A 24,065-nucleotide genomic window follows, 5' to 3' on the forward strand; every position below is an offset into this window, starting at 1 on the left:
TGCAATTCGTTTTTTTTATCAGTTTTTTGGGAAAAAAAACGGATGGAAAAACAGATGTATGTGTGTGCATTCGTTTTCATCAGTTTTTCCATTGAATTCCATTATTAAAAAGACTGATCAAAACGGATCCGTTTTCTTTTAACATACACAAAAATGCAGTCTTCCTAATTTTTTGTCCGTTAAGACGGAACCATTTTGATCTGTTCTTTTTTATAATTGAATTCAATGGAAAAATGGATCAAAACAGATGCACACACATGCATCCGTTTTGTTTTTTTTTTGTTGCAAAAAAACAGATGGAAAAAACGCATGAAAAAAACAGAGTGCAAAAACGTAGTGTGGACCCAGCCTAAGCAAACACACCTCTGCCATATGCATTATGTATTTTAATCTCTGTATTCTGCAGCTCTCAGGCAATAAACTATGCTTGTTAAAACTTACAAATGACCTCTGTCTATATGTTCTGTATATTGCTAGTTTCTAACAGGATGGATTGTTACACTTGATGAACAGTCTTCTGCAAATATACATTTTTAATATTTCTATAGGGAGAACATTATATTAAATATTTCTTCTTAGCCCTCAGAATTACATGGTCAAATATTCAGTAATCCCAAACACATCCCAGTGTTTTTTTGTTGTTGTTGTATACTTACAGGAGAGCCCAAGCTGTGTCCTAATTCATGTGCCAGGGTGATGTGAATAAGTCTTGGTGGCAAATATTGTCCATACTTTTGTATTGTTACTATTCCAGTATTTAGGGATCCCTCCGTGTCCGGGCCATCTTTTAATTTAGAAAACTTAGAACATATACCTCCATTATTCCCTGTAGAAATATGATACATTTGACATCACATATTACATATAACATGCGTATAAGACTTCTGAATGACTTAATGTTATGGTCAGAAAACATCAGTAGTCATAAGGAACTCAAGAATGGACAAAAAAAGGTGATGATGTGTACAGACTGACAGTGGTTATACTACTTGTTATTAGTGTTATTAGATGTCACACTATCTCAGCTAGTAAAATATATGAATAAATTGTTTAAAGGGGTGTTCCAAGATGCACGAGAAAGAGGGCTCTGCCCCTTGAAATGTCTGTGGCAGAGGAAGTACGCCAGCATAGCCTCCGAACTGAACGAGTCATAAATAGCTTATAACTACATGCAGTCAAGAAAAATAAAATTAGGAGTCAAGAAGTATGACAACTAACTGTGACTTATTGCCACAGCTATTGATACTCACGCTCTATTGTTGAACTGTGTAGCTCGGAAACATTTGGATACATTATATATGCTGTGAGTACCAAGGAGTGGGCACTGGTTTTGTTTCCTGTGAGCATGTTACATATGACTTAGTCCATACACAGAGAACCAGGAAAATTGTTGTTTGTTGCACGTGTTCCAACTTAAAACACTTATCACCAACCACAGGATAGGGAATGTGTCAGATCACAGGGGTCCAACTACTGGGACCCCCTTCTTAATACCAAGAATAAGGACCCAGGTTATACCTCGTAATAGAGTGGCAACTTGGCAAGTAGGACACGCATGCTGACACTCATTGATTATGGAGCCACCAAAGATGTTTTTTAAAGTTGGAATACAACTTTAAGTGAAGACTCTGGGTAGTGTCTTTTAAACCAAAGTCCTTTTAAGTCCTTATATAAATATTAAATATTGTTTTCATCTAAATTCCCTGCATGTTTTCATTACTGGCATATCTGGTTGACCATTGACATAATATAGAAACAGATGTTTGTTGATGATGATGATGATGATGATGATGATGATGATAATAATAATTATAATTATATATTTTATTTGTATCTTGAGGGACCACTGTACTATGTACTATATTTGCAAAGTTACTGGTTATAAGTTACATAGAGGAAATGTAGATACAGGATGGAACTGCAGATCACCATAATGCAGTAGTGTAGTACAACAGGCTAGAATAGAGAGGCAGGGCTGCTGTCAGAGGTCTGTGTGGTCACATGACAGCTACGGGGAAGGGGGGGGGGTGTTTATCATGGACCAATCAGGATGTAAGAATCAAAGCGCTTTGCAGGAGAACAGTGACATAAACTTTATATACAGCAGTGTGTATAGCTGAGCATAAGTGCAAGCACATTATAGCAGCAGTGTGTATGGCTGAGTGTGAGTGCAGGCACATTATAATGGGAATGAAGAGGATATGAAACCCAAGGGCTGACAGACTGCAGGAAGCATGAAGGAATGAGCAGGGCAGATGTGAGCACATACATGCAGCACTCTCTGGCCGGGAAGAAGGGGTTACAGTTGGGAGAAATTACCACAATTCCTAGAAGGCATGAATAAGTGGTAGGTTTGGCGGCAAAGACAGCAAAAGCTAATGTAATCAAAATTCTTTAATGAAGGCAAATAGAAATGCTATTAACCCTTATAACAAGTTAACACTTTGAACTGATATTAACAGTAAGCCAAGACAACATTTGCCCATGAGCCAAAACCTGCACGTATATGCCTCTGCCATGCTTCTTCTTAAAGGGGTTATCTGGGTTTAAAAAAAAAAAATATATATATATATATATTCTAAATGATCCCCCTTCCTAATACAACCTTAAGCTATGTTCACACTACGTGAACACCCGGCATCAGCGCGCGCCCGCATCAGAGCGTCCCATAGCCCACAGTGAAGCAAGCGGCCGGAGCCTCTTGCTTCACTGTGTGAACTGACAGGTCTTTCTGCGGCCGCAATTCATTGAATTCCGGCTGCAGAAAACTGACATGTCAGTTTTTTTCCGGCGCCGCATGGGATCCCGGCCGGAGCGTATACGATGTGTGTACGCTGCGGCCGGGATCCCACTGAAAATAAGGCTATGTTCCCCCCCTCAAAACTACAGCCGTAGTTCTGCAGCGAGAACTATGGCCGTAGTTTTACGTAGTGTGAACATAGCCTTAAGTCTAATATAAATGTATAACCTATCTTGTACCCTTTCCCTGTTTTTTTTTAATACTTACTCTGGATGTCTAAATTAATCTTCTCTGTGTCCACTTCGTAACCTGGCCCCCCCCCCCCCCCCCAGGAGACATCATCTTCATGCACCTGATCACTAGTGAAAGTTCTCTTTACATAGACTTACATGTGTCCCTGAGGCTAGGGTTCTGTAATATCTATCTTGGCTTGCTGTCAGTGAATGCAGGCATATGTACCTGTCTTTGTGTCTCAGCTCTGTATATTGTAAGTGTTATGGATGTTCTTAGAGACTGGATGAAGGTTTTCATTTGCAGTCAGCAAGCAGAGATCTAAACCTACACTACACCCCCTGGTAAAGAGATGCCCATTATGCAGCACATAGCTACACCTTGCACGTTATCTCTGCTACATAATCAGCTAGTATGGAATACATACTGGGGGGATGTGATGCAAAATCAGTGAAAAAAACAGTCCTGTGTTTACTGTGCAATAGTAATGACAGCAGTGGGCAGGAAAAAAAAGCTAAGGGGGCGAGTACACAAATGGATCAATCAGGGAAATGCATTATGGTAAATGTAGTTTCCTGGCCGGCGCCATCTTGGATATAGATAGCCTTCTAGAAAAACTTGTAACTCAGGAATGGCAGCAGCTAGAAAGACAAGAGATGGCTCAAAATACTCAGGGGGGCTTGATGAGTAAGAGCAGCTAGCATTTCATTTTTTAGCTCTTAGGTGGATAAACCCTTTAAATTTGAAAGTATATGCATGAAAAAGTCAATACCTTAGATGACTTCTATAAATAATATCTAAAATATATTAAACAATGCAGATCATCTTTGATTCATCAGAGGATAGCAATGTTGTGGGTCTAGGCATTTGCATCACTTTTATTGAATACGAGAGCAAAAGGGCTGTTTTATTCTTCCTCAGAAGAAAGTGAGTCAACAGGGTCGTTCACAGCAGCTTCTCCTCTCCCTACCAGCTTTGATTGATAGCTCTCTCTATATATATAAAAGCTGGCAGGACAGTGAGAGGCCATCGGGACCGTCATGATGACTTGAGGCCCCATCCCTCTAAAACGTCACAGCATTCCACAGTGGATCATACATCTTTGGTGTAAGGAGCCTTTCTCTGTTTCATGGTGTTGTAAGGAGCCTTTCTCTGTTTCATGGTGTTGATTATGTTAAAATATGTCTAGGTAGAAATAGCTAGAAGTGCCAAGTATGAACTTTGAACCTCTTACATTTATTTCATTAGGCGACATTGTAACTAGAGATGAGCAAAGCAGCTGAAAATTTATTTAGCAAGGTTTGAGAATTTTGGGTCGAATACAAACTAATCTCAGTAAAACAGCCAAACTATAGTAGCTACAATAGTTACTACAAGGGTAGCAATTTTTTCAACACATGTTGTTGTTGCTGCAGTGTCAAAAATTAGAAATTGACAATTAAAAAAAAAAAATAATTAGTTGATCCTATATGCCCAGTTTTGTAGACTTATAGTCCGAGAGAGGCCAGTAGCTATAGGGTTTAACTCTTTGTGGGGTCACCTTAACATGGTAAATTGGTACATTAAAACTAGAACAGGTTTTTATCGTGTGTACGCTAGGAGGAGTATATACGATGAGTCCTGACCCTTGCAGTTTACTGCAGCAATTTTCTAATTTAAAAAAAATGTAAATCTGACAATCAGTCACTCAATTTCCACCAAGGACAGCATTGAATTCAATTCTAAGTTTACTTTTTTATTTAATTTCAGTTTAATTCAAAGTTTAACTTTTATTTTTTAATTCAACTTCTATTAGATTCAATTTTAATTTTAAGGTAAATTTTTACATTTTTTTTTAAATTTGATTTTGAAGTTTTTTTTATTTAATTTCAATTTAATTTGACTTTTAATTTGAATATTTAGTTCATTGTTTGTTTGTTTGTTTGTTTTATTTGTGTATAATAAATATGTAACAATTGTCCTGGCAGGTAAAATCTGTTCAGCATTAAAGCCTGAAAGTTTACATGAACCTTATTGCAAGAACCCTCATTTTACATTTGTCCTGAGATTCATTTCTAAATTACCTATGCAGACCATACCTTCTTTTCCTGTCCATGCAAGCCCAAGGAGGCCATTGTAGTCCCTATTTGTCAGCAAGTATGAGAGGCAGACATTGTTCCAGTTGGAGCTGGAGTGTAACATTAGGAGTTTTTCTGGTCCAATATAAGGTGAATGCATTGGATTACTGGGCTGCTCCTCCTGAACTATCTGAAACATTTGGTAAAAAAATATTTTAAGGTTGGCACATTTTCCAAACGGTAAGTACAACTTCCCTCATAGACACCCCCCCCCCCCCTCCAAATCTCTCAGTAAAGTGGTCACCTAACCTTGTGATATGATGCCTTTATCTAATAGATCTGGTACTGTAGGATGAAACAGAAATGTGGCATGTTCATTGGTCAGTTGTACTGCAATGGGGGAAGCCATGTCAGACATTTTAATCCAACAGTGTCAGATCTATTAAATAAAGTGATGATGCAGGGAATGTAAAATATAATGCACGGTAAATAATCATCATTTGTACTTTAAAGGGGAAATATCAGCAGGTTAGACGAATCGCAATGAGGAAGACGCAGAGGAGAAAGGGAAGGCCATACTGTTCCAGTGCAGTTAGTAGTTTGCTCCACTGTCCGGTAACAGCATTAGGAGCACTGTGGCAACCATCAGGAGCACTGCCCTGTCCCTATATTGCAAATCCGGCCCACCCAGACGGATTCATTGATTATAACTAAAAAGGGGTGGGATCGGCGCTATTGGGGCAGGCAGTGCTCCTAACAGTTGCCCCAGTGCCCCTAACAGTCTCATCGGACAGTGGAGCAAACTACTAACTACACCGAAACAGCACCAAGGAGAAAGGTAAGAGACATACCTTCTTCCTCTGCGTCTCCTGTGCAATAGGGACATATCAGCAGTAAAATTTGTCCAACCTGCTGATAGTTCCCCATTAATCGTCTTTATTCAGATGTGCAATAAAATCACTGCTGATAATTATTGTGATACATTTTAATATTTGCAAATAATATATGTTTAATTAAAAAAAATATTAAATATTAAACAATATATTTAATAGTGGCATTAAATAAAATTTCTAAAAAGCAGCATTCCACAGCTTTTTATTTACCAACCTACATCTACCCTAAATCATTTGGGCCCAGGTACTTGTGCACCCTGTAAATTTATGTTCCTAAACAAGACAAATCAGCCAAGTGCTGTGCCTAGCTCTTTAACTGTAAGTGCTTGTAATAAGCAGTTACAATAAAAGTGACGCTCTCATTGACAGAACAAGGAGCCATTGGTTCCCCGCTCCAAGGCACAAGAGGCTACCCTCTGCCATGTAGGTAACCTCCCTCCTCTTTCTGTAATTTAAAAAAACACAAACACACATCAGGTTAATTTCCCAGTTCATGGCCATCTCCTCTTCCTTCTTGCACTGTGGGTGCACAAGTACAGTCAGTTCACTGAAAGGGGCACAGTATAAAAATCAGCCCTTTGTGACCCGAAGTAGGGAGCCAGTGAGAGGAGGCTTATTACAGGGGGAGGGGGGGGGGGGGGGAACTGCCTAAATAGGGAGGTCTACCTCAGTGGTATTGCCAACAAGGGGGGTTGCTTGAAGGGGGGGTTACTACATTGGCGATACAATTTACTTAGGGGGGCTATCGTGAAACTACCTACAGGGCTGATACCTATATGGGGGATATAACCTAACTACTGTATGGATACACAGAGGGAACATAACTGCTGTATTTGGGGCACAAAGAGGACCTTACTACTGTATAGGGGCACAGGGGGGTCTAATACTATATGGGGGCACAGAGGGACCTAACTATTATATAGGCACTTTACTACGATATGGGTGCACAATGAGGCCTAACTACTGTATGGATGCCCAGAGGGGGCATTACTACTGTATGGGGAGTACAGAGGGAACACAACTACTTTGCAATGAAAAGTTTGAAAGCTGATAGAGATCTGATGTAATTACAACAGCTGCCCACCGATTATATTTTGTATCTGTGATTTGTTCTTTTTTTTTTTTTTTTTACTGTTAAGTTAGTTGCACTAAAAGGGGGCCTTTCTTTGTGTGTGTGTGTGTGGAGGGGGAACCTGTCTTGCGCCTTATGTTCCTAACCTTTTTACATGTGACATAGGCTCTGTTCAATATGTCTGTTTTTTTCTGGGATATGCAGGACTCTTTTACTGAAGAACTACTGTAACCTTCCCTGAGCGTGATTAATACATGAAGGGAAATGGCACCTAAGAACCACTGAATGTTCGTAGTAACTGCTATAAATAGTTGATAGTTTGAATGATTATTTTAAGATATCTAATTTTTGTCATAGTTTCCCCTAGTGAGCAAGCAGTTTCTTGGTTCAAAAGTGATTGATCGGCATTTAGGCCTACACAGTCGATTTAGATTTCACTATGAATATTTACTATATTCTTAGACATATTTTTGCATTGACACTGCACCATTACAGCAATATTCATACCAACAAAGCAACAAATTGTTCTTAGAACTGTGCAGTGTAGGTGGATGGATTTTTGCATATATATATATATATATATATATATATATATATATATATATACACACCATAACCACAATAAAAATTATATAAAAAATGAAGCAACAACACTGTTAATAAAATGCAGTCATTGTTGGTTTTACACAAAACATTTTAGGGGGACATTTATCATTGTTGTGCAGGTGGCGTGCACCACAGACACAGTGCAGACTTTTACCTTCTACTTGGCATATGCCAGTTGTAAGCCTTGCTTGCCTAATGAGTGGGCAGCAGGGTGCGGCAAGGCAGGAAGGATAGGCGGCCTCCCCCTGCATCTGATTTACCATGATTTATGCCTGCTAGCAGGTATCATGTCAGAAATCTACACCTGCTCAAAAGCCTGATGTAGATGCGCCACTTAGTAAATCTGGAGGGGATAATGGGGGTGGGGCTTACTGTAATATTAATAAATGTTCCCCTTTGTATTAAAACACAGACATAACCACTTATTGATTAATACTTACATTTAACACTTTTACTTTAAAATTTATATGTCTGATGCCATTAAAGTTGACTTGATCATATATTGCATTTACTGATCTCATGTATCCAGCAATCTACAAAGAACATAGAAATGCATCGTATGTTAAATCATACTTTCTCTAGTTGCAATAAACTATATAGCATATTACTGTGAAATGCAGCTGGGAACCTGGTTTAGGCTAAGCCTCTCAATGGACGTCTTTATTTTTGTGAAACTGTATCTAATAAAAAGTGCAGACATTAACAGTCAGGTGCCAGCTGGGGCACAGTGACAGCCATTTCGCGATCATATTGTACTTTTGCAATATGATACAGTTTCACAAAAATAAAAAGTCCGTAAAAAGCATACACAGGTAAGCGCCTCTGTTTTTCTGCTAGCTACATAACTAACTGGATGTGAATCTCCCCTATACTATGTGAACTCTTCTTTTCTTTCTTCCCATGGGATTTTAGGTATTTAATGCAGCCACCTTGTCTCTGATTACCTTGCCTCTAATTGCAAATCCACAAATTACAGTCACACATCCTTAATTTTACAAATCCTTAATGGTCATGATAAGCCCTAGCATCGTCTGTAACTGCATCACTGACATGCCAACAGTCTGGTAACATTCAGAACTTTTACCAATCCACAAAAAAATATGGATGCATTAAAAAAATCTCCCTGTACAGAGGAAGAATTCTCCCTCTATTCACCATCAGGGCTCTTCGATGTGATCACAGTCCTGATGGCTGCCATGGACATCAGAGGCCTCAGGCCTTAAGGAACCCAACAGGAAGACAGGGGAGGGTGGGAAGAGAGGGAAAGAGCTGGCAGAGCACATCCTACTGTCTTCCCCAAAGCATTTGGCCAGCTCCTGGTCACACATAGGCCAGCCATATCAGTGCACTGATGTAAAGTCTGAAACTGAAGGAAATTAGATGCATTGAGGGTTTCACTGCTCAGTTGCATAACCACAATGCTCACTTACTCAATGTTTCAGTGTTTTAGAAAATATTGGTCAATCTTAGCACAGTAGAATGTTTACAGTGCACTTTCTACTCCTCCCTCTTTCTCTTATCTCTTCTTCCTTTCTCCCCTCTGTCTGTACCTGCATTGGGCTCCCCATAATTTCTCCCAACACATTTTGCTATAGCTAACTCCTTATTATAGAACAATAACTGGTTACTTAATTGCATTTTCTCCTCTGTGTTAGGGTAGTTTGATACTGATGCATGTTTTTTTCCCTCTGCGTACCTTATTTATGCACATTCATACATTCCATGATTACAGTCCCTGCATGGAAGATTTACTATGGACCGGAAACACGGAATGATGGATCATTCTGATGCCAGGAGCTCTGAAACAGATTAAATGTTTGCAGTACTGTATTGATACAGCTGTGCAGCTCTAGTGGCTGTTCACATATATATGAGGAGCCAGTTGTATATTACAGATAATGCAGTGTCCCGGAACAGGCTGTCTGTTTCTCATGTTAAGTCTACCTCTGTTGCTGTGGTTCTGCCTGTCCCGGTAACTCTATGCACTGCAACTACTTGCTGTTTCACCCCTATGGCTTTCAGGATCCTGTACAATTCTATGTATGTTTCTGTGTATATAACTATGTACAGTGGTATGCAGAGGCTGGTGATCACGTGACCGTGCCCCGTAACCATGGTTCCTCCAATGGCCGTTGAGCTTTGGCCAGGGGATACCATGTGACTTCCCCTTATTGCACAGTTCTGTCCTTTACCTCAGGAAGGACAGATGTGTATCTGCAGCACCTCTTCACCTTTAGAAGAGTGGCTGGTGCGTTGCTGTTCCAGTTATCGGCTGTCCGCCTGCTCAAGTGCCAGGAGTATCCTCTCATCTGGGTGTCGTTCCTGTTCTCTATCTCCTCATCAACTCAAGATATTCACTGCAAGTACTCTAATCCACCCAGCCTCTCTATTCCTCTATCACTACTACTCCCATCATCCGGCACATTTCACTCTCAGCCTATGCAGCACCACCTTTGCTCTGCTTGTATTGCTCTGCTATATTCCCGGTTGGATCCGGATGAGACTGTTGCTACCAGTTACCTCAGTTACAATAAAATTGTAACCACCATTGTTACTGAACCCTGGCATTGGTGTCCAATATCTGGTGCCCTGACTAGGTACAGCGAAGAATCCCATGCCCAGTGGCCCGTATAGTACCGCAGACCGGCCTCCAGCTGTGCCACCCTCATGCTCTAACCGTGACCACTCTATATCCCACAGCTGCCCCGGTTACTGCCTGCAATACCATCCGCACTGCGGAGTGACCCCCTCGGGTCAGGGCATCGCAATAATACTTTCTAGCGATACCACTGCCAGTAATGTAATTGTCAGCAGCAAATCAGGAAGCCGTGGCTGAACAACTGCAAGCCATCACTTGTCACATCTCACTTGCTTATCTTCCCTCAGACTGACGGCACATAGGCAGCTCCCCCCTCCCCTCATACCCTCTCTCCTGCTGCCGTGGACTCCGTAAAGGAGTCATGTCACTAGAGAAGATAAGCTGAGCACCTGACAAGGAGAGGAGGGGGAGGCTGGTGTAACAGGACCTAGAGCAGCCCTCCTGCTGATGACTCATCCTCACAAGAAGGAGCTGCCTGGTGACGGTGACGACAGTAATCAGGTCTGTGTGAGTCAGGACACTTCCTGGTGGGGGGTGGAGGGGGGAAAAGACAGGGAAGGGATGCAGATAGGTGATTGAAGCATATTACAGAGTTATATAACTTTGTAATGTGCTTCAATTACTGGGAAAAAGTTTTTCATGGCACTTGTCCTTTAACTGCACGGGGGGGACCGGGCCGGGGGGCATATCCCCTGCCGCGGCCCCCCCGGATTGGGGGAGCACAGGAGGAAGTGGCAAGGGGGGCCGTGCGGGCCCCCCTAGCGTAGGGGCCCAGTCGCCATGGCGACCCCTATAGCTACACCACTGACTATAAATCAACCAGGCATCCCATAGGAGGAAGCAGTAACCATGACAAGGGACCAGCTATCCTCAGCAAGCAACCTCTAAGAGGAGGTAATAATTTTGATTCAAACTGCCAACCTCAGAACACACCGCAGTGTCGTTCCATCACCAAATCTACACATAACCTGACAGCAACACACCATGAGTCCCACAAAACTCACCAGCGACCCAGACAACCCATAAATTGAGAAAAAAAGACCTGACCCAAGTAACTGTCTTTCCCTGTAAACTGGGAATTTCCCTGGACTCATTATTTCATTTTCTGCACAGGCTTGAAAAGCAAGATATACCCGGAATGCATTTACCAAAGTCGACCACTAGATGGCACCATAGCACTACTAATAATTCTGTGTTCTCTCATTGTTTCTCATTGAAAGCACTTTCCAAAAATCACTGCTAGGTGGCACCAAAGTACTACTAATAATCTTCTGTGCATTCACTGCAGGGAATTTATCAAGCTACACTCAGCTGTGGCTACAAGCAAGCTGTGCCTAACAGGGCTGAGCAAGCTCGAAGCCATGTAATGCGCTTAAAGGGGAACTCCGGGTAGAGGTAAAAAAAAAATGAAACTTCTGCAGAAACATATAACAATACTTACCTATCTATCCCAGTTTTGAAACTACCAAAAATCCATTTGTTTTTTTTGTTTTTTTTTTGGGGGGGGGGGGGTTGTTCTGTTTTGTGTTTCTGTATTTCCTGGTTGAGCAGATGTACTCAGTACTACAGGTTCCAGAATGCAATGCTTTCCCTCAGCTGTTCCATCACAGTCCCCCATTCCCCGCCCAAAGCTGTTGCAGAACATCTAGGCTGTGTTCACACAATGCAGTTTCATTGTGTTACTGAATTATTTGCAGTACTTTATCATTTCATTGTGGTCCCACCCACACAGCACACTGTATTCATACCTCTAATGCTGATATTGCAATAAAGCAAAGAACTTTTTAAATTAAATTTTTTTCTTTTCATCTCCACGCACATATTATGATCAAGCATCTTTTATCTTTGAAGTTTATTCCCACAAAAAGGACCTTATCCGATATTATCTTACATGGGATATACTGTTTATGCCTTGTTTTTTGTGCAGGTGGGATTGGCAGTGTTGGCTCTTATCCTCTCTGCTGTTTAGCATTATCTAATTGTGTTACTGCATCATTTTTGTGCAGATGCTGCAGTACTGCAATGACACTCCAACATGTGTGATCATAGCCCTAATTTCTCTGTAGACTCTTGCACAATCAGCGAAGCTGAAACATCTGCTTCTGGCCAGTCTGAGATGGTGAATCACACCCTGACCCCTCTCTGCATCATCAGCCTGTGCCTAGCAAACACACACAATGTGAGACAGAGGCATGGAATATTTGTCTCCTAAGGTGGGAGAGCAGTGGGAGCAGGAGACAATGAGGCCATATTTTTTCATTTCCTGGATTTCTATCAGCTACCAGTGTGGCAGAACTTGGCAGTCTTGGCAGCTAAACCACAGGATTCTGGGGTCAGAAAGGTCAGTGCTTATCTATGAACTTACTGAGAGAAGATTGCAGGGTGTGCTGTGCAGGACTGCTCCGTGCTCAGTCACTCCTAACAGCCCCTCCCCTCTCCATAGCCACATAATGGAGACAGAAATCCTGCTTCTTCTGAAGGGAGGGGGAGGCTGGGAGATTGCTTTTTCAGTCCAGAAGGAAACTCTTTTTGGTTTATAAAACCTATTACAGAGTTTCTTAAAATCGCTTGAACTGTTGATATTTAATGTTTTCAAAAAAATTACCCTGAAATGACAGTTACGCTTTAAGTTTGAAAACTTCCTGCTCTGCATGTGAATGTGGGCAGGCCTCCTCCACCAAGTAGTCATTGATGGTGTGAACATTTGTCTGTAAACATACCTCTCTAGGCTTCATTCTCTGTGTCAAAGCCTCCAGTGTCAGATTTTTCAAATGTGCACTTTTTAGTAAATCTGCAAATCGCATGGGGGGGGGGGGGGTATTAAAAATCCCCCCTACTGCTTCTTCTACTACAATAGTCTACAGAGCAAAGAATGCACTGAAAAATTGCCACTGGCTGACACCAAAGGACTACTAATATTTCCTCTGTGCTCTGAGGGTATGTGCACACTGAGCAATTTTCGAGGAATTGAAGCAGAAAGTTTTCAGGCAGAATTCAAGCAGAATTTAAGCCCCCCATTGACTTCTATAGGATTCCTCTAGCAGATCTGCAGCAGAAAATTCTGCTCGGAAATTCTGCAGTGTGAACAACAGAGCAGAAAACCCATTGAACACAATGGGACTTTGCTCTGTACATATTTTACGGGAGGAATTTCAAGCTGAATTTAAAGCTGAATTACTCGCCTTTTCCTCAGTGTGCACATACCCTTAGGCTGCATTCACACGTTCTGTATTCTGCACGGAATACGAACTTGGAATGCATGTAACAGACTTCTCCCCCGCCCGGGCAGCATCTGTGATAAGATGCTGGGAGCGGGGGAACTGTATTCATATGCGCTGTAATAAATCAGCAGCGCGGCGCTGTCATTACAGTGCGGCGCATATGGATACAGTTCCCGCTCCCAGCATCTTATCAAAGATGCTGCCCGGGCGGGGAGAAGTCTGTTACATGCATTCCACGTCCATGTTATGTGCAGAACACATAACGTGTGAATGCGGCTTTACAGTTTCTTTTCCCATGCAAGCCTATAGCACGAAATATACCTTAACACAATTTCTCTCATTACCGCCTTACAAAAAGACACTCCTCCTGACACCTGATACACCTGATAGCAAGCATTGATATTCCTCACGTTGTCATGTTTGTTATATTTTTGTTTAAAAACGGAAAACCAACAGCTGTTCAATTGCATCCAAGGGGCTATTTATCAGGGTGGTGTGGTGCTCTCCCTATCATGGAGGCCCCCTGCGGCAACAGGCGAGAGATATCTGGCTATCCTGTGTTTTGAGACTCGCACCTGAGGCTCCACGGACTCCTGTTTCGCATATTTAAATTTTTGGGGGCATCAGTGGAGACTCTTGATTGAGTACTTCATTGGAAAAAATTTTCACTGTTCTCCTTGAGTTCAGTGATAACTGTGTTTTGTTGGTCAATTACATCCAAACCTAAAATGCAACAACAGTAATGCAACAAAGCACTATAAAGACAGAGGACTGTTTATAAATGTGCTTTCATATCAGGTTTAGCTGGCTGCATTTGGAAAACATGCACCCATTTTACTGCAGCTGCAGCATTTTGTATTCTTTCAGTGGATACAAAGTGGCTTTATAATAGTGTTGTTAAGCTCTTGTTTACCTGTAAGAGGCATTGAGAGACTGCTCTCAAAGCCACATGAAGAGTAATTGTACTTAGGTCTGTCAAAACCCTGGTATATATCAGCTGTACAGTGCTTTATGTTGACCTGTCTGTTATCTAGCTATAGAGTGAAAGGGCGTCTGTCACTATGAATCTTCACCCGAATGGCACGCAGTTGTTCCTGCCGTCAGAAGATCAGGTAACTATGAATATGACCTCACTGGGTGAGTTCACGAGTGCCAGGAGAATCAGAATAGGGCTCATGCACGGAACACACCTGGCATGGTTGTTTCCATAGTTACTAGAGATGAGCGAACCTCGAGCATGCTCGAGTCAATCCGAACACGAACTTTCGGCATTTGATTAGCGGTGGCTGCTGAAGTTGGATAAAGCCCTAAGGCTATGTGGAAAACATGGATATAGTCATTGGCTGTATCCATGTTTTCCAGACAACCTTAGAGCTTTATCCAAGTTCAGCAGCCGCCACTAATCAAATACCAAACGTTCGGGTTCGGATCGTCTCGAACCTGAACCCGGTTCGCTCATCTCTAATAGTTACCCAATCTTCCAATAGCAAGAGCAATTTCTTGTTGATTGAGTGAAGATTCATAATGACAGGTACACTTATAGCCTGGTCACAGAATGGTCAAAAGAATTCTTGCAGTCTGCTCCATCAATAAGCGCTGTCTGTGTACAGCAGATATATACATAAACTGTGTGTTATATTGTGTTATATATGTACACAGTATATATACAGTATGTGTATATATCCACATGTACAACAGTTATGAAACATTTTGCAATATATTTATTTCTCCGCAATATCTTTTTATAATATATACTGTGTATATATATATATATATATATATATATATATATATATATATATATATATATGTGTGTTTTCTGCTTATACCTGAGATATCGCCACTTGTAAGTTTCTAAATCTTCTGAAAAAAAAGTAGTCAGCCTTCAAATGGATAAGACATGTTGTACGAGAAGGGTCCACGCTTCTCTTGGTCCTGATGACAGAATCTTTCTACATGGGGATAAAGAACAAACAGAAACTGCATGCAAATGAAATTAGCAATTATTAAAGTTATTGAAAGCTTGATTAGTTGGATCGACAGTATCTTGTTTTCGATCAACAACATTTTCCTGTTGGCTTCAATCACATACTTTCTCTGTTTTATGAAGCGTGTTTGTTGTAGGTTTCCATCTTGGATTTTGAAAATTTGATTCGGAAATTAAAAATTACACACACACACATTATGGGTAGCTTTCCACATACAGTATTGCAGTACTGCTGCAAGACCCCCTGCAATACTCTGTACTCTATGGCCTATGGCTCTGCATTCTCGCACCAGATTTTCATTCTGTTGTGATAATGTAGCCACTGCTGACTTAACCCATCAGCCTACAAAATAGAGTTTACTGCTGCTGCTTTGTGTATATAGCATTGCCACAATAAAATTTGGCTATTCGTCTTCCTGGAACAGGAGTGCAAAGGACCTAACCTGTGGGTGATCAGGCGTTGCAACATAGATAAAAGAAACTTATTCCAGCATTCCAATAAAATCCAGTATTTTTTTTTCTTCAATTCCATAAAATCGTTACATACAAAAACATGAAAAATGTGAAAATGCTAGACCCGCTCTGCTCTGCTAGACCCACTCTGAGCCTTGATCACAGCATAAGACAGAATTGTCCATAGACTAACTTATAAACATAAGAAATTACGAACCTTCACCTGCAAGAAATTGCATCACATAATTTAGTGTGAACCAACCTTCCCCCTAAGGAGGGTGGAGCAAATGCATACATACAAAAAAGAATGAAAGTTGGTACAAAAGACAAGTATATAAAATAAAACTCATAAAAATAAGTAAAATTAAAAACAAAAGTCAAAATCAAGGAACAAAATATGACATGAAAATTACATTATACAATATACATGTTTTTCAATAATTGTACTTTACTTATATCATGTTTAATTATGAAAATCATGTCCCAGAAACTGCACAAGATACCCTAATTATCATGTAGAATAAATGAACATGGTATGACTGGTGTGTGTGTGGGGGGGGGGGGGGGGGGATAGACCAGAAAACCTGAGTGTGTCTGGCTGCACCTGAAGTGTTCACTGTCTTATGTCATGTATATCTTCAAAAATACATTATTTTAACTTACAGGTTGTGCATCTAACATAGCTAATCTAACATATACTGAACTCATAAACTGGAAAAATAAATGAATGAAAATAAAAAATAAACAATAAAAAATTAATAAAAATGGAAAAAAAAAACAACTAATAAATATACAACAAATCTGATCTGTAATTCATTCCATTTGGTATTCTGGTTTGTTATTCCAAAATCCAGAATGCTTCCCAATTTAATGATATGCGTTGTATATTGCCTCCTCTAATGTTCTGACGTATCTTTTCTATACCAAAAAACCGAGTGTGTAAACTTGTCCTTGATGCTCATTGATGAAATGTCTGGCTGCACCTGAAGTGTTAACTGTTAATGTCTTATGTCATGTATATGTTCAGAAATACGTTCTTTTAACTTACGGATTGTGCATCCAACAAAACTTATGTTGCATGTTAACCCATCAGCCACCAGCTTTAAAAATGCTAATACATTACCTGCCAATTATAACCAAAATTGGGGCATGCACTACCCAAATATAGTAGGTACACAGGTGCTACCTCACATACCAATAAGGATACACAACACCTAAAAGAAGAAACAGGGGTATGCGATCTAAAGGAGCACTCCAGAGAGAAAATAATACAAAATAATTTTTATTGAAAATATCTAGAAAATTAACACCTACTGACACAAAGGTTGGCAGAGGAACAAAAAATCCCTACACATTAAAAACAATTAAAATTCCCAAAGGAAAAAACACACATGGTGGGACCCACATGGTATATGGGACCCCCAGGGTAAAACCACGGTCCTACAGTATAGCCCCTACGCGTTACGTTCCACCGGAACTTCATCAGGGAGTTGAAGTTCCGGTGGAACGTAACACGTAGGGGCATTATGGGTAGCCACAGATCGCTCCTCTCCCTCCTCATTTGGTGATGTTCTTTGGATGGCTTTCATCTCTTTTTGACACTCACTATAGTTCATTATATTTTTACTTTCTAATCACCAATCATTTGACACGCACACAGATACATACACTCATTTAAAACTTTTTTGTGCAAATTCTTTTTCATCACTAGGTTGTACATGTATTGTGTTTGCTATATGAGGGTTAGTTGAGCTATACTGTAGGACCGTGGTTTTACCCTGGGGGTCCCATATACCGTGTGGCTCCCACCATTTTTGTTTTTTCCTTTGGGAATTTTAATTGTTTTTAATGTGTAGGGATTTTTTGTTCCTCTGCCAACCTTTGTGTCAGTATGTGTTAATTTTCTAGATATTTTCAATAAAATTCTTTTGTATTATTTTCTTTCTGGAGTGCTCCTTTAGATCGCATAGCCCTGTTTCTTCTTTTAGGTGTTGAATACATTACCTGCCCACGCTCTTGTCTGCTTCTCCAGGTCCTGGGTCACTGATGTCCCATTCAACCAATCAGTGCACTGTCCTGCCGTAGCCACTGATTGGCTGAGCTGGACATCAGTGACCCAGGACCTGGAGAAGCAGACAAGAGCGTGGGCAGGTAATGTATTAGTTTGTTAGCCTGACGGCTAATTTTCCACTCAAATTGTTAACTGGGATCTGAAAAATAGTTAAAGGAGTATTTCCATCTGAGCTTGTTATCCCCTCTCCACAGGATTCATCCATTAAGGAGAGAAAATTAGCTTCTTAGAAGCATCTAACCTGCTGATATATGGCTAGAGTGAACAGGCCACTCAGGATGTTTAGGTTAGATACGTTTTTTAACCTTTATCCCCGGCGCCCTTTCCATAAGCAGTTGAATTGATACTCCCCCCAGAGCACTAATCTTGGCTGGGTGGGCCGTGCAGATGGGGCTGGTACAGTCCCATCCCAAGTGCACCAAAATGACTAATTAGCTAATTGATTAAAGGGGTACTCCGGCCCTGCAGTAAAATCTGTATACGGCCGGGGAGGGGGGTGAAATAGAAGCCTGTGGTGACTTACCTCCCGGGTTCCAGCGGAGGCTCCTGGATCGCGCTGCCCTGTACCCCCGTCCCGCGGCCGCTTCCTGGTTAGAAGTGTGGCATGAGACGTGATGTCTCAAGGCAGCTCAACCATTCAGCGGTCGTAGCGAAGTCCCGCCTTGGCCGCTGAATGGCTGAGCTGCCTTGAGACGCCACGCCTCATGCCGCAGCTCTAACCAGGAAGGGGCTGTGGGACGGGGGGACAGGGCAGCACGATCCGGAAGCTACCGCTGGAAAGTCACCGCCGGCTTCTATTTCAACCCCCTTGCCGGCCGTACACAGATTATACTGCAGGGCCGGAGTACCCCTTTAAACTGCATCATGGAATGGGCACAGAGGATGAAGGTAAGAAACTTACCTTTATCCTTAGGGCCCCGTGCCATATAGGGACATATGAGTAAGTTAGATGCTTCTAACCTGCTAATAGATTTCCTTTAACCCCTTAAGGACAGAGCCTAAAATGACCTTAGGTGCTTTAGGAAGACACAGAAAGACAATAAATGGCGCACCCACAAACGTATAACAAGAAAATCAATATCTCAATAGCTTCTTTATTATCAAAAAAAATATATACAACAACTAACACAACAAATGGACACACATATAAAAACACTTAAAAGCCCAATAAGGGTAAACCATCACAAGGAACACACATGAAAATATATATGTCGCTCCCACCGTAGCCCCAACACAGGAAATATATCCAGGCCCTGTACACTCTATAACCAAATGTGTCTCAGATAATGACACTCATGATGAATACCTACTAAAGTGCACGTGCTCACAAAAATGCAATACTCAATGAAAGAATTATTATCTAAACACATCCAAAAAGTGACCATGTGCTTGAATACCCTAATATCAGAAAGTCAGTACTGAATAAAGATCAAATAGCATCACATATCACCCAGGGCTCTGGAATGGGGCTCCGGACTGCAAACCCTACGCATATCGTCACATCACGAAGTCAGTGATAAGCTACATACCTCCGGCAGTCAGGCCATGAGATCGGGGCCCCCGCAGACATGCTGTGGGGGTCCTGATCGGTAAGTGACAGGAGAGGCTCCTGTCACTTACATTTAAACGCCGACGTCGCAGTCACGGTTAATGGTGGCATACCGCGCGATCGTGGTAGCCTGCCATTGAGGGTGAGGGCCCAGCTGCTGATAGTAACGGGTCCTCAACCGCTTTGAAGCGAGCTCAGCTCCTGTACATGTACGCCCACCGTCCTTAAGGGGTTAAAGATACTCTGTCAGTATGTTTATGCTGTATCACCTACATTGGTCTGTGAAGCTAATTCAAAAATATCTTCCTGAATACGAGAAACCCTGAGCACCACACACTAATCCTCTCCATTATATGTGTAATCCACGATATGTTTGAGCACCAGCCACTAATAGGTAGGTGCTTATCTATACTGTGTATAAGCAAATATCTGTCAATGAGCATCCAAAGAGGAGAGGGAGTGACACAGCACAAAAGCCTTTCTCTTGCATTTTTGGAGAACAGCTAAACAGAACTACGTAAGTAACAGACCTTTTGTTTAGCATTCCTGTCACTAGTTTATGCTGCCCTGATTTAAAGGGGTAGATCAGCAAAATATTAATTGGTGCCAGAAAGTGCCGGAGATTTTTAATTTTCTTCTATTTAAAAATCTTAAGTTGTCCAGTCCTGCAGAAAGTGGTGTATTATTTCCAGACTGGAGAGCAGTAGAGGTGTTCTATGGGGATTTGCTGCTGTTCTGGACAGAAACATGTCATAGACAGAGGTGGTAGCAGAGAGCACTGTGTCAGACTGGAAAGAAAAACACCACTTCCTGCAGGACATATGGCAGCTGATGTAGTGGATGAAGTACTGGAAGACTTTCTGACACCAGTTTATTTGAGAGGTTTTTTTTTTTTGTTTGTTTTTTTCTGAACTACCCCTTTAAGGCAGTATAAACCTAGTGGCAGATTCCCTTTAAAAAAAAATCTTTTTAAAATCTATTTAAAGCCATTCATCTCCTTAACAGGGCAGTAGAAGAAGTATGCAAAAACCCTGATTACTAACCTTTATGTTCCATTTCATTTTCTCCATAAATTCATATTTTTTCAAGGCCAGATCAAAAGATTTGACATCTTTCATAAGAGAGTAGTCTAAAATGAAAAAAAAGAGGTAAAAATCTACTTAGCAGTGCTGCATGACAACACAAATAAGCTTGCTATCTTTGTTTTGAACATGAAGTATACTAAAGTTCATTCGTTCATTCTGTCCTTCATGGAAACTCATTGGATATACCCAATGTTTAGGCCACGGATGGGAAACTGTAGGAACTCCAGCTGTTGCAAAACTACAACTCCCATGGACAGCTAAAACCAAAGCTTCGGCTATCCATGCATGACATGTTTTGTAGTTTTGCAGAAGCTGGAGTGCCAAAGGTTCCCCATCCCTGGTTTACACAGAGGAGAATAATAGACATTTTCTTTCTGTATTTTAAGATGATTTAAATAAAATTATTTGCTACATCACTCAATTTTGTTTTTTTCTTTGGTAAATGTCCCTGTAATGTAATGTTAGCCATTCAGCCATCCTGAATCTAGCTTATATTACAGCCATGATTAAGTATCTGAAAAAATACACAGAAAGATGAATGACCTCTTAAATAGTATGACCTGAATCGCCATGTACCCCTGCCCCGATGCACGTTTCAGCGCCTGCCTTTGTCAAGGGGTTGAGAAAGGCAGACACTGAAATGCACGTCAACCATCTGGTGGTTGGAACACACTACCACACACTCTCTAGCCCCCCAGCTGTATCTCGGGAGTTCAGTAGGTCTTAGCACCCACCATGATAAGTAATAGAGATGAGCGAATAGTGAAATATTTGAAAATTCTAAATCCAATTTGAATAGCCCCCGATATTCGTATATTCGATCGAATATCAAATCCCATTATAGTCTATGGGAGAAAAATACTCCAGACTTTGAAATCAATATTTGACCACTTGGAGGTCACCAAGTTCACAATGACACTAGAGATGAGCGGAACTTTCGGATTTTCGGTCCGAAAGCCGCTCACTCCAGTGCGATGCCTGCGATCCCGGGTGCATAGTTGCGCTCCCGGGAATCTGCGGCCGGGATCTTCCAGGGAATTCAAGATACATTCTTAGATAGTATCTTGAATTACCTGGAAGATTCTGCCCGCAGATTCCCGGGAGCGCAACTATGCACCCGGGATCGCAGGCATACTAATTGAGTGAAGATGTCGTAGGACCAAAAGTCCGACGGTTCGCTAATTCCTAAATGACACCTCAGAAAATTATGACAAAACCTCTGGAATGCATCTGGGACACCAGGGGAAGCATGCCTAGGTGCACCTAACTTTAGGGGGTCCCTTCCTACCCAAAGGTCTAAATATTGTTCGCTAACTATTCGATGCAATTCCACATTTGTTCACTCAAGTTCCGCATTTGTTCACTACTCATTCAGTGTAATTGCACATTGTTCATTGTTTTGCTGGGATCAGATGGAGTAAACGATCGTAGTAACGTAGTAACGATTTGAACCAATCTCTTAACTAGATCATTCCCTGGTTAAAGCATTATACATTAGACTCTAATGGTAGGGGTACCCCAAGGTTAAACAAATGTAGAGGTGCCACAAGGTGTAAAAAGTCGGGAAACACTGCATTAAAATGTTACAGCAAGAAGAAAACATCAATATCTATTAACTTTCTTACTTACCAATATCTCCCTCATGATACATATATGAATCCACTGTTCCGTTGCTATTCTGCTCATACTCTATGTAAAAAGTACCATTTCTTGTTTGGATAGACCCATGAAAATAGCCATCAATTACAGATCCATGACAGAACGAATCATCTTCATCTATATTAAATTAAAGTGACAATGTTAAAGTGACAACCAGTTCGCCATCTGAATAGTACCCTAGAAATGTAGAGATGAGGCGGCACTCCAGATATAAGTGAATAAAAAGTGGTTTGGTTTATTCACCCAAAACTGCTTGACAAAGATCTCATTGAGTAGACTGAAACGCTGAATGTTGGGTGAATAAACCAAACCACTTTGGATTTACTTATATCTGGAGTGCCGCCTCATCTCTACATTTCTAGTACCGCCGGGACCTGGGTCTGGGACCGTGAGACTGAGCACCCGAACTTGAGCCATTGAGCCACACAGTGCCTTTCAGCACACTTTGTGTTGTGTGAATAGTACCCTAGGTACCCTAGGTGTTGGAGCACGCTGGAACAATATTTCAAGCGTTTCCTCGGATAAATCACTAGTAGAGTGATTATCAGGAAATCTCGACTGTTTTACATCAGTCGGATCCTGTCTGTGCTATGGAGAGGGGAGAGGGGAGGGGAAGGAGGGAGATTAGTCTCCAGCAGAGAGCAGAGAACAAAGGATTACACCACAGGGAGCCGCTGAAAGCCCCTATTCAGAGGTCAGAAAGGTCAGCACTGATGTCAGAGGAGAGAGCCTGGTGATGTAGCTGTATATTAACTCTTTGTTGTCCTGTTTTGTTGCCTCATCTCTCCCCTCTGCATAGAGAACAACAAAGACAGGGGGAGAGCTTCAAACTGCTTTTTCATGATAAAAATGCATTTTTCGGCTAATAAACCCAATTACAAGTTTCTTAAAATCGCTTGTACTATTGATTTCTGCAAAAGAAAAAAAATTATGACAGTGAAATTTAAATATTTTGGCAATTTTTACATTTTTTAAATTTATTTGCATTTAAATAAATGGACCAGGTACAGTATACTCCGGGCCTTGGGGAGTTAAGGGGGCCAGCATTTACTTACTCGCAGCAGGATGACAATCCTACTGCAAGTATGTTATCTTATTAAAGTGACAGGGAAGGTATGCGCAGCAGATTTCACTGTAAACTCGCAGCGTGAAACCTGCTGCATATACAGTACATGTGAACTGTAAAACAAAGCTATACTTACTTGAAATCCAGGTCCAGTCTCCTGAAGGAGGCTTTTTAGTCTTGCGCTCGTTGAAAAAAAAGAGACCAAACACAGGAAGTCCCGATCATCTGCATGCTTACAGAGAATTAATCAATGTTATTTGAGTGATGGACGCATTGGGACGTGATACTCTGTACTGGCCGTGACTTTCTTTGTTTAATCTCTTTTTATCAACCAGCAGAAGACTAAAAGCCACCTTTAGGATACTGGACCTGGATTTCTAGTAAGTATAGCTTTGTTTTAATTGAAATTATGCTTTATTTCACATGCCCTGCTGATTTAGATTTTTAACGTTATAACAACAGTAACACTTCAAATTCAGTTTTGAATATCTAATTCGGAATGCAAATATGCAGTGTAGAAACTTTACAGCCTTTGCCTTGTTTGAACATAATAAGCAAAATGTAATTGATAGGTCAATTTCTCACTAAGATCATGGATACTGGATCTTAAAGCTTACACTTTGTAGATAATTTGTGGAGCGGGGGATATTTCTTACCTTTCAGTTTGCCTGAATACACAAATGAGATGCTTATGGGTATGGATCTATTATGAGATATGACTTTAAAATCATCCGTAAATACACTTCTATCTCTTCTTAACATCATTTCAAATTTCC

At 41.1% G+C, this 24,065-nt stretch overlaps 1 protein-coding gene across 2 annotated transcripts in view; it reads right to left on the reverse strand.

The window, feature by feature from the left end:
* Window positions 1-24,065, reverse strand: part of LOC138787291 (disintegrin and metalloproteinase domain-containing protein 10-like) — a 41,032-nt gene that overhangs the window by 13,573 nt on the left and 3,394 nt on the right. For both annotated transcript variants that reach the window (XM_069964518.1, XM_069964519.1), the window contains exons 3-9: window positions 23,946-24,064; window positions 22,194-22,340; window positions 20,523-20,608; window positions 15,249-15,371; window positions 8,040-8,132; window positions 5,050-5,218; window positions 657-826 (exon numbers count right to left, since the gene is read on the reverse strand). In XM_069964518.1, coding sequence (XP_069820619.1) covers window positions 657-826; window positions 5,050-5,218; window positions 8,040-8,132; window positions 15,249-15,371; window positions 20,523-20,608; window positions 22,194-22,340; window positions 23,946-24,064 — 907 coding nt within the window. The remainder of the gene's footprint in view (window positions 1-656; window positions 827-5,049; window positions 5,219-8,039; window positions 8,133-15,248; window positions 15,372-20,522; window positions 20,609-22,193; window positions 22,341-23,945; window position 24,065) is intronic.

Source organism: Dendropsophus ebraccatus, chromosome 3, assembly GCF_027789765.1.
Source record: "Dendropsophus ebraccatus isolate aDenEbr1 chromosome 3, aDenEbr1.pat, whole genome shotgun sequence".
NCBI classification, from domain to species: domain Eukaryota; kingdom Metazoa; phylum Chordata; class Amphibia; order Anura; family Hylidae; genus Dendropsophus; species Dendropsophus ebraccatus.